The sequence below is a fragment of the Panthera uncia genome, chromosome F2 (assembly GCF_023721935.1).
Source record: "Panthera uncia isolate 11264 chromosome F2, Puncia_PCG_1.0, whole genome shotgun sequence".
NCBI lineage: Eukaryota > Metazoa > Chordata > Mammalia > Carnivora > Felidae > Panthera > Panthera uncia.
Genome location: NC_064812.1, coordinates 15,704,388 through 15,715,928, shown reverse-complemented (window position 1 = coordinate 15,715,928; position 11,541 = coordinate 15,704,388). Strand labels below are relative to the sequence as shown.

General features: G+C 52.0%; 1 protein-coding gene across 3 annotated transcripts in view; it reads right to left on the bottom strand.

The window, feature by feature from the left end:
- Positions 1–11,541, bottom strand: part of MTSS1 (MTSS I-BAR domain containing 1) — a 166,294-nt gene that overhangs the window by 3,568 nt on the left and 151,185 nt on the right. For 2 of the 3 annotated variants that reach the window (XM_049633497.1, XM_049633498.1), the window contains exons 8-14: positions 11,066–11,173; positions 9,692–9,789; positions 7,522–7,732; positions 3,628–3,747; positions 2,575–2,769; positions 1,114–1,287; positions 623–785 (exon numbers count right to left, since the gene is read on the bottom strand). In XM_049633497.1, the coding sequence (XP_049489454.1) occupies positions 623–785; positions 1,114–1,287; positions 2,575–2,769; positions 3,628–3,747; positions 7,522–7,732; positions 9,692–9,789; positions 11,066–11,173 (1,069 nt within the window). The remainder of the gene's footprint in view (positions 1–622; positions 786–1,113; positions 1,288–2,574; positions 2,770–3,627; positions 3,748–7,521; positions 7,733–9,691; positions 9,790–11,065; positions 11,174–11,541) is intronic. The other variant, XM_049633499.1, reaches the window with a different exon arrangement.

Here is an 11,541-nt window from a genome sequence, read left to right as displayed (position 1 = left end):
CAAAACGGCCTTTCGCTGAGACCCACTTAGTCCTAGAAGTTCTGGCCAGTGGACCGCAAATACGTTTGCTCAACTCCCCCAGATGCGCCCTAGCCCCGGCCACCATCTTGCTGGCCTGCGTGTGCTGTGGTGAGGGGGGCGGGGTTAGTAGAAGAGTTGGCTGGAATAGGTGAAGAACTCGGGCCTTCAGAACTGAGGTTCAAGCCCAGGGCTGCTCATTAATTGTTTGGGCGAGGTACTGAGCCTCGCTGTCTGATGCGTAAAACGAGGGCGAGAATCCGTACCACCATAAGCTTAAATGGGAAAAGAGAGCGCTTAGCACCAAGTGCTGCGACACAAATGACCTGATTGTCATTCGCGGCATCTGAGTTCACCCTGGGAGCTATCCTGCACCCGGATGGTGAGACACGGGAGAAGCTGCAAAAGTCCGGTCACCGGACGTGGCAGCTACCCGCTCACTACAGGCCAGCTCTCCCGAGCATGCCCAGAGGATGACAGTGGCTCTGAAGCGGGTCTGCTGGCCAGGGCTGACGCTGTGCTCCTTCTTCTGCCTCGTCCCGGCAGGGAGGGCACCCCTTCTCCTCACCTGCCAACGCTCAGGAAGCCCCGGACCGCCTCGTACCTTGGGAAGGGATGGTGTCCTCAGAGCAGCATGGGGTGGTTGTCTGCGTGCTGTAGCCGCTGGAGCACTGGAGCGAGTCCCGGCTGCTTCTCTGCGTGTCCAGCTGGAGGCCCCGTGACAGGGCCAGCGCCAGTTCCTCGCAAGCCTCCATCTCCTCACCAGGCTGCACGCGGGAGGAACGAGAGAGACACAGACAAGCCACAGGGGCCGTGAATCCCCTGTCCGGTGTCCCCAGAGCCTTTCCGCATACTCCTGCAAGTGGGAGCCTCCGTAGTGCTCCTATTCTGCTCCCGCGAACATCACCCATCTACGGGTCCTACCCGGGCTCTAGAAAGTTCTACCGGTCTGATGTCAATACAAGGCTTTTCCCCGGGGGTGCAGGAAGTTCGGGGTTGGGGCGGGGGGAACAGGGCTCAGGTCCTTCCAGCTGCAAGGCTGACTCGGCCCCCTGCTGCTGGCCAGGTCTAGAGGGCAGAGAATAAAAGCGTCACCCTGGTGGCAGCTGACATGGTCATGCTCCGTGGTCTCTGAGCTTCCTCGGCAGCTGCAGGCGCACCACCCACAGCAGTGGATCCTCCTCCATTGGGGTCCGGCTCCCGCTTCTCCTTGCGGCGCTGTAGGGTGTTCACCAGGGGCTGATCATAAGGTCCTGGCTTGGCCCAGTCCTAAGTAGAACAAGTGTGGTCAAGCACCAGGGCCTCGGCCTCCACGTGGAGGGCTGCAGAACCCTCCGGACAGCTGCCCGCAGACGGCAGCTGGCCCCAGTAGGGGCAGCTCAGGCTAGGACAGGCCAGCAGGCCCTTCTATGTCCTCAGCCGGCTCGAAAAGAAGGCAGTGGAAAATCCTTTGGGGGCCCCCCGGGTGCCTCCCCTTTCCTCATATCTGCCCAAAGATGAAAAGCCCTCAACAACCAGGCAGGTGGGTACCTGTGGGAGACTCAGCCACCTAACGGCTGACCAACTGTCTAAGGTGTCCGAAGGCACCAGCCAGTGGAGACCCAATCCCCAGGGACAGCGCCCCCCACTTCTGATGTCTGAAGGAACCCTCTCTCCTCCAGCAGCCCAAATGTCTTCACTTGAGTGAAGTGGCCACCAGGAGGCACTAAAGGAATTCAGCCTCGCTCGGAAGCTGAACCTCCACTTCCTGGATACTGGACCCCCCACCAAGGGCCCTCAGGATGTGCCCTCTGAGGCCCTCACATAGGAAAGGCAGGCCTCTGGGGTCAGCAGGAAGACCCTGAGGAGCCTGAGGGGACCACACTACCTGTGAGGGGTTAAGCCAAGACCTGCTCTAGATGCCACAGCCTAGGCTAACCTGCGATTCAAATTCGGGGCACCTCCTTGTAGGATATCCTCCTGGCATCAATTGGACTCGCTAGGAAATAATTTTAAAACTTTGCTTTTATATTAAAGCAAACATGTTTTAATATAAAACAAATGAGACTAAAAATAAAGTCTGCATTCACACTGAAGATAAAACATGATGATAAGCCAAAAACATAGTTTGGATTATGGTTCCGTTACCATGGCCCAATAAGGGACTCCAGGGACAAGTCTGAGGCACATGGTGGAGAAGGGCAGTCCCTCCCAGCCCCTGGTAACAGTGACACCCTGCGGTGGCCCCAACAGTGTAGAACTGCCTGCCGGCCCTGCAAGGCCATGTCTGGCATCACCGTCTAACCACCTCTAACCGGGCCGAATGAATGTTTCTGAAAGGGAGCCTCGCCCAGCTCCGCTCCACGTGGACATTTCTATCTCAGATCTGCCTGCTGCTTTTTGGTTCTTCCCAGTGGGAATTTTCTTAGGGAGAGGTGTTATATGGGGAGGAAGGCAGAGTGTGGAAGGAAGGGGCAAGGGGGGGTGGTCAGGATGAGGACCGTGGGACAGAAGAGGGGGGAGCACAGAGCCATGAAGGGGGAGGAGGGAAAGAGAGGAGGGAGGAGAGACACAAACCTTCCAGCTAGGGATCTGAGATGACGGGAACATGCCGGGCCCAATGGTGTAATAATGAGCGTAGTCTGGAAGGTGGACAGAGGTGACCCGAGGGAGCAGGCGGGAGGCAGGCAGGCAATGAGGGGAAAGGCTTGCCCCCACGGGCCCCACATGGGACTCACTTGGCAAACTACAGTGAGAAAACCCGTTAGACAACTGGAAACAAAACAAACAAAAAAGGGGGGGGGAAGGAAAATAAAATTAATATAACAGGATGAGTGTGGAGGTACAAGATGGCATTGACATTCAAGGGAGGAGGGAGACCTGAGTATTTATAAATAAAACAAGCCGCTCCTGGATGATCCGTGGTGCCAGAGGAAGGGCCACGGGGCAAAGAACACATACTGGACGGCAAGAAGTGTTCAGTCAAGCAAATAATTTATCTACATTTTAGAGTAGTGTGGAAATTGATCGGTGTCCTTAACTTTTTGGCGTTCTCAATGGTTTTGGATGATTTATAACCAATGGAGCTTAATTTCACGGTGATAATGATTTGTTCATCTCATTATGCAAATTTAAAACATTCCCAAGCAACAACTGAAAACTGTTCATTCTGGGTTTCTGAAATCATCACACTGTTCAGGAGCAGAATCCAAATCGGGGTGAAGGGGGAGGAGGGGTTGGCGAACTAAAAGGCAGAAAAGCGCACAGCCTCTGATGCAGTGAGATGTCCTCCTCCGATGGTACCGCAACAAGGAGGCCACGGTGGGTGGGGTACTTGGGAGGGGGAGGGGGGACAGATGAGCGCACGACACTTCTGAGAAGGAGCCTTCCACCTCCGAGCTCCCCATACCCCTTCCTCTCCCTCAGGACACTGCAAGGTCATTGCCCAGGAGCCAGGCACCCTTTCAAGAAAAAGCCCTCAGCCTTGTCCCTCTCTCTGGCCCCAAAAGGGACTGCTCCTGGGATGCATTTTGTAGATTTTGAGTTTCAAGGTCCTGGTGGTGACAGTGACGGTAGGTGGGGGGCAGGGGAGGAGGGGTTGGCCACGGTGGCCGGGGCCCAGCCGGTCACCTTCTCTGTGGACGCCCAGGCGCCCATGGTGGAGCCTGAGCTGACTGAGGTGGGCGAGCTGCACTCGCTCACGGACTGGCAGGTTTCGGAGGCTTCAGAGGAGGCCGAGCTGGACGAGTTCTGCAGCAGGGAGGGACCACATGCCACCAAAAGTAACAGGAAATCAAAACAAGAAGATGGGGTGGGGAAGTGCACGCACAGAGAGAGAGACAGACATATACACAGAAGAGGGAAGGATGAGAGAAGCAGAGGGTTAGGGTTATTTTTTCCCCTTTGCCAAAGCTGCACCCACACAGAGGCTTTCAAGCCCTCGAAAAGCAGCATGAGACACCTGCCAGATGGTCAGCCCCCCAGGACCCTGATGTGTGTGTGTGTCTAGTGTGTGCCTGGCACTGGTCAGTGAGACTCCCCGTGTTCCTTTGGGCATTTCTTCTCATGCCACAAGTCGAGGTCCCAGGGGAGGCCTGCCTTTGCTATCTCTCAGGTGCACAGGCGTACTTAGTGCCTGAGGACTGACCCCCTCCACCACCACCACCCAGCTTGGGCTTCTGCTCCATACCCCTCCAGTCCCCAGCCTCTCCCTGTGTCACATGCAGCCTCTGCACCCATGCAGGGTGGTTTCCAGCCATGAAGCTGCATCTTCACAGGGCAGGTTTTTAGGTTTCTCTGCCTGGGAAATGATTTTGAGGTTTGGCCAGTGAGGCCTTGAGATCAGTGCAATGTTTCCAGGGGCCATCTAGGGAGGGACGGAGCATCTGGAGAGATCTGGGGCATTACAGAAAGGAGGTCTGACTTGGGACAACATGTCCTTGTGCCGATCTTTATTTCACCTCCAGTCTTGCCAGTCGCCTGGTGTCAGCCGGGGTACGTGCCCCCAGCTCAGTCTCCTGACATTCGGCTCGGGCAGGGACCATGCCCGTGGGCTCACCATTATGTCTCAACTTTCTAGTCCTGAACTGGCACATGACAGGTGCTCAAAACTACCGAATGGATGAGTGATGAAGACCATCTCTTCCAATATAAACTTCCAATATAAGCACCAAGATAGTGCTTCGGGCACACCCAGATATTTAAGTTCTGTTCGCTGCTAACGCCAATCTCCGGCTCATCCTTTTGTTTAAATAAGCCCAACCCTACCGGGGTCTACTCTTACTTCCTCAAAGTGTTCCTGAATTCACTGCCAAGGAGGCCAGGTTCACGTTTCTGTCATGTTCGTGTCCACCTCCTTCACAGCCAAAGAAAGAAAGGTTCCGGCAAAGGGACAGAGCTATAGCTCTCCATCCTGCAAGCAGCAAGGCTCCGAGAAGACACTCCACTGCATGGGGCCCCACAGAACCAAAGCAAGGACACGCTACCCACTGGACGCCCCGATGGCTCCTCAAGCTCAGAGTCTGGTTGGTGGTTCCGGAGCCAAAGTTTGAGGGTTTGTATTTAAGTTACGATTCTGTCACTTCTCAGTTGAGGAACCGCAACCTTAATCTAAAACTCCAATTTCTTTCATTTTGGGCAGAGGGATCACTAATATCTAACAGAGGAAGAGAAAATGAAATTTTCTATGTGTCCATCTATGTATGTAGCACTTAAAAAAGTGTACAGAGAGGCCAGTTATCACTATAATTTACTAGGGCTGTTCATTTTGGTCCCTCTAATTCAAGTATGTTCAACTTGAAAAAAAGAACCAATAAGCCATTCCAGGACTGCAGGTTCCTATTTCTTTTGGCTTCTGTTCATTTTTCCTAAAGAACCTCTTGCCTCCACGGAATGAACAGCTCTAGGACGAGACCCTCACAACAGACATAGTCCCACTCCTGGGCACAAGCGGATTAAGGTTAAATTTGAAAAGGGCACAGTGGAGGAAAATGGGAGAATTCTTAACACATTTCATCACTTGGCATTGGTTGAGACCCACGTGACCGAGGAGAGAAAGGAAGGGCTCCTTCCCCTTAGAGATGTGTGTGCCCTTCCTCATCCTAAATAAAGGTAACATTTTGGGAGACTGGATCCTCTGGCCTATGTGATTTGTACAATTTCCTTAACTTCCCCTCTACCTTACAATTATAAGCAGCTGTAACGCCTTTTTTTTTTTTTTTTTTTGTAAAAATAGAATTCTGTTTTAAATTTTGCAGCATCCCTGAGCCTATTAAAACTACCCTAGAGTACCCTAGAGTTGCTAGCCAAGCAACTTGGGCACCAGCTTTCAGATTTAAGTAAATCCCACATGCCAACTTCTGCTTCCCTCGACATTACCGGAGGCAGAAACGCTCACTCCAGCCTGATCCACACACAGTCTTTGTCAGGGAGGCTGGAGCACGTGGCCTCTCTTTTTTTTAGAAAGGAGTGTCAGCACACAATACTATGTTAATTTGTCAGTTGATTCAAAACACACACAGAATTAGGCTGCACATTAGAATAGCCTTGGAAGAATCACAAATTCCTGTTTTCCTTTCAACCATTCACACTCTGCTTTCAAGACACACAGGTATGGTTTAGCTCTGCCGCATGGCGGGGGACGGGCAGGTGACACCTTTCGGACCCAGCCAAAGCGCCCCAGCTAGGACAAGCACATTAGAACTCAAAGTCGTGGCCCTTGGCCCGGAATGTCTCTGTTTGAAATGAAGTCTCTCTCCCACAAAGACAGAGAGAGGCCACAGTCTCCTGGGACAGCTGAAAAATGCCAGAGGGACCACTGAGCTGAGAACCTCTGGGTTCACCAACGTCAGACACATCAGGCAAGGAACCGTCTGGCTTAAATTCCCAAAATACTTCAGCTGCTTGCTCTACACGAAGTGTTCCCCAAAACACTCTCCCAGGGACACCTCACGGCTGAGACAGAACAGCAAGGACTCTGGACTGCTTGCCAGAAACCCTTGTTCCAGGTCCCCAACCTGCAGGTCAGATAATTGTGCAGCTTGGGTAAGTCACATCTCTGAGCCTCTGTTTCCACAGCAAAACAGGGATAACAATGCTGCACAGATAGCAGACGGAGCATGTCCTGCGGTGGTGCCGGGGACACTGTAGTCAGTGACTGTGAAGCAAACTGGATACCTGGATACAAGAAAAGCACGCGACCTTCTAAGTCCAAAGGATCTCGGGCCAAAGCTGGGTCAGCCTCAGAACACACAGCGGGCACTGAGCCACATGCTCCCAGCAGATGGCACTGTGGGGCACCCCGGATGGCGTCTGCTGTTGTGCTGCGTATTACTAAGTAGGACGCCAGACCCCTGGCACTCCGAGAAAGAGGACGGAGAGGGTAGCACGGGAAGGGCGTCACAATACCCTGTCCAGCCCCTGCCTCCTGCTCCAGCTGGAACCACGGGCTGGGCCGGGTCTGGCGCCACTTGACCCAACTGGGGCTGGAAGATTCCCCGCCGGCCCCTCTCCCAGGAGCAGAATGCCAACGGAATTATCTGCAAGGGCTCTAAGGATTCATTCTCATCCTCACACCAATTGCTAAAAGGAACCGGAGAGGGCCAAGGAAGGTTTCCAAGGCACCGTTCAAGGACAGAATCTCCGCCGTTCAGAGAGAAAAGCAGACGTGCCGGCGGAGAAGGTGCCACCATCGCACGCACGTCCGTTAATTAAGCATCATGCGAAGCCGGGCACTTACAGGGATGCCGGAGGGTGGCCAAACTCCCTTGAGTCCGTCTACTTACCTGAGAGGACTCCCCAAACCAATGTGGCGACTTGACCATCACCACCATGGAGACAGGCTTCAAACCCAACTTATGGTTCTCACCCTTTGGGGAAAGGACACATCTAGAGATGAGAAATTAATCCAGAGGTTTCTCGCGTCGAGAGGACAGGGGTCTGCCTGAACCGACATCTTTCTTTGCATCCGGCCAGTGACGGTGGTCCAGGCACCACAGCCACTTCTGGAGCCGAGGGCACCCTTACCTGGTTGGGGGCCTCTGGCGGCATGGGGGACGGTGACTTGGACTGGAAGGCGTCCTGCGAAATGAATCCTGAGTCGTGGGAGGACACGCTGGACAGGCGGACGGGCGCCTGCTGGGCCAGGTTGGAGCCGCGGTAGCGGTAGTGTGAGCTGGGGGAGTGAGTGTGAGAGCCGCTGGAGCGCGAGTCACTGCTGTTGACGCTGTTCAGGCTGCTGTGGGGGCGGAGGGAACGCGGGCGTGCGAGGTTAAGGGGCAGGGATAGGGGAAGGGGGGAAACAGAAGACAACGGAACAGGGGAGGGGGGAGAACATAATATAATCAGCTGGGTACCACGGAGAGCTGGGCAAACGGTGAAACGTGTTTCCAAAACACCAAGTCATTAAGCTAGTAAACAAAAGGTTTTTATCGTGTGAGCAAGCGGGGAGAAAAGTGGGAGTTGTCAAAAAGCAGGTCCGCCAAGACTCACTTCTCTGATGGTACGATGAGGTGTCCCTGGCACCAGGTGCCAGGATTCTGAAGAGTCAAGTGCTACCCAATTAATTCAGCTAGGTCATCTACCACCAAAGCTAGAGACCTAACATCTGTGGCAGGAAAAGAGACGGGGCTGATCTTATCTGCTCATCTGCTTGCAGAATCTCATGAGCACGGCGCGAAACCCACTAAGGCTTCAGCATCATCTGGTTAGTGTATTCAAGGCTCTCCCTTAGATGCACCATCTGGGTCCAGGAAACCAAGGTCCACCCAGACAACCGTCACTTTGGGAGTGCAGGTGCCACGGCGCCCCTCAAGGAGACTTCATCCTCGACGAGCCTGGTTCAAGACCGTCATAAAGAACACGGGCAAATCAACTCTGTGTGTTCATGTCAGAGTGTTTTACCTCTTCTTACCAGAGTCGATGCTTGAATGAATGGCTTTTCCCTGATCACAGACATTTCTCTGTGAGAGTATCTGCGGGCCTGGTGTTACAGCACACGTGGCAAGAGGCAGGCGGCTTTCAACAACTACAGGCAGCCGAGGCTGAGCTGTTTGTTTCCGAGGTGAACAGTAAACAGGATGTTGAGAAGCGTCACACACCCTCTGGGTGTTCTGTCTGCGCTGCGTCTCCAGTTCTAACAAGTATGCGCTCTAGTAACTCAGAGTGCAAAAACCAGAAAACCGAACACAGCCCCACGGTCCAAACAAGCAGAACGGACAACGGGAAGCCCTGGAAGGGCCGGAATAAACAACCCAGCCTGGGATTACCAAGTGTGTGGTTTCTGCTCCCGGCAAGAGAGTCTTGTCAGATTTCACAGACCCTGACAGCTAATGAGGCAGTCAGGACCGTGACTGCTGTACACTAGAATTACTTGACAACGAATGTTCCGACAGATAGAGGGGAGTGTGCCAGAGGAAATCACTGCCGCTGGGGATAATTACCATAATTTTTGCTTCCCCCAACCCCACCCCCCCCACCCCACCAATCAGCCAGAAGAGGGCATTTGGGGACTGGCAGTAAAGCCCACAGCAGCTGCACTCCAGCAAGCTCAAGGCCGATGTTGTCAGTGCCGCATGATTTTTGACTGAAGCTAAAACTAGAAGAAAGAAGAGAGAACTCGTGCAGCTTTGTTTTGTATTAGTGAGATAGTTCTCTTTGTTAGCAAAATGAAAACCCAACAGATTTGTCAAACACACACACACACACACACACACACACACACACACACACAGCCCATAAGTGATGACAAGGAACCAACCAACATTTTCATGATGTAGCATCTTAAGTCTGAAATTACTGCTCTGTGTTTACTACCCAAGGTTAAATATGACACCACACACACACACACACACACACACACACACACACACACACGTGTGTGTGTGTTTGGGGACATAACCAGACACAGACCAGGCAGATCCACCCTGCTCTTTCCTCTCACTGCTAAATTCGCAAGAAGTGGAAATCTACTTGGCTTTGAAAAGTCAAAGAGAAAGGTCAGTAGGTTGCGTACATCAAGAAGGGTTAGTGATGCGTGATGAAGTTGCCATCCTTCAAAAAGAGAATACGCTTTGCAGTCAGCAGGCCAAGAATGGTCTTCTAACAGAAAACCGCTAGAGAACAACTTTGCAGATGGCAGACATTTCCGGGGGATTCTCGCTGCAGGTGAGTAGGGGCAGAGCCCAGCTTTACTTACCTGCAGACACTAGACTTGCGGGACATGGTGGTGCTGGGAGAAGAGGGTGGCGTCTGGTACGACCAACTATAATCAGAACCTTTCAAGTCCAGAATCACCTAAGGGGACAGAGCCAAGTGGGTAGGTGAGGTGCTGAGAAGGGAAACATCATCCATCAAATCTTTAACCTATATCATCAAAATGCTGTCATCATCAAGGGGTGGGGTTAACGTACAAAATGTTGTTAACGTCTTTTCTTCGGTTAAAGAACAACAGTACCAATCCATCAATGTCATAATCCTTTTTTCTGAGACAAGCAAAAATATAAAAAATTGGAAGGGGGGAGGGGACCATGAAATGTCAGTCTAGAGGGAGAGGGAGAGATTTACAGCTACAGATTAATGATTTACAGTAGTCAGGTATACTCAAGGCCAGAATTTGTAGGATTCTTGTCTTACGGCACCACAAATTCAATGATGGTGTTAGGATTTGTCGGTCTTGCACGTTAGCCGCCTGATATTCAGTGGGTCACTTCTGGCCCTGAGATTTCAAAACCTGACAGAATCAAGAGCAAGCCAATTTGCTCGCAGTTACTTCTACATCTGGCTCCCCTGCTTGACAAATAGCTATTTGAATGTGAGGTCTACCTTTCATTCACGTAGTAGATTCTCAATAAATGTCTATTCATGGAGCAAACGCGTGCCTGCTGTGATTTGACAAAAGCAATTTCATAGAATGGAAAACGTAAACTCTTGTATTTGTCCTCTGAGTTGGTTCTCCAGGGAGGCAATGAGAATTTTCCACAAAGGGCAAAAGCCAGCATGTGATTCATCAGCTGTCCCCCCAAATATGGTCCTTCCCACTTGATATGTTAATGTCATATGAACCAAATGAATAAGCACGAAAGATGTCATCTTTTCTGTAAAAGAGACCCTGTTTTAATCCATCAGAATGGGAGAAATTCAGTGAGAATGGTTCACAAGGATGACCAAAACACATCACTATCATGTTCCTGTGAGAGTTTATTTCTAGAGGACAGGTGAACACAGTGGTTAAGGCCATGCATGGGCTCTCGACTGCTGGGTTCAGATCCCACTTCTACCACTAATTAGCTAGATGAACCTGGTTAAAGGACTTTATCTCTCAGTGCTCAGTGTCCTGCTCTGTAAAATGGGAATAATACTGAAGATTAGCTGAGGAAGTCTACGTAAAGCGCTTCGAACATACATGGCACACAGCAAGTGCTCTATAATGGCTAGCAACGATGGTTACTGTATTTCACAATATAGCGAAACACAGATAGGACTTTAAATGCGATGCCTCCGGGAACTCTCGAGACCTCGAACCTTTATGTCTTTGGTTTGCCCTCCTGAGTGCTTAGCCCACAGCTCCTACCTGTTCACTTGAGGAGGGCAATTTGTGAGGGTCCATGGTCAGGCTTTTCAGATCTTCTGAGATGGTCTGAAGGTGAGTTATTTCCCCTAGCATGGAGATTTCTTCTTCCTGAAGGAAAGTAATCCACAACGTGTCATCATGAGTGATTCATTCATGGTCTTGGCTCAACTGTTTTTATTAGGGTTACTGTCTAACCCTTTCAACTTTCCAGAAAAGTCACCTCGAGACTGGTACATCTTGGCTAAAGCCCTTTCTTTTGGGAAACGAAAAGGGAAAAAGGAATCTGCCATAATTATGGAGTGACCTGTCCCGCCCAGACAGTGGTGAGCAAGTCAAAGAAAACACGTGGCCTTCCTCATGGTGCCTGGGGGGGGGGGGGGGGGGGGGGGGGGGGGGGGGGGGCCCCCCTCCCGGGGGGGGGGCGGGTTTCCTGTCTGGGGGGGGGGGGGGCGGAGGAGCCGCCCGTGGTCCGGGGC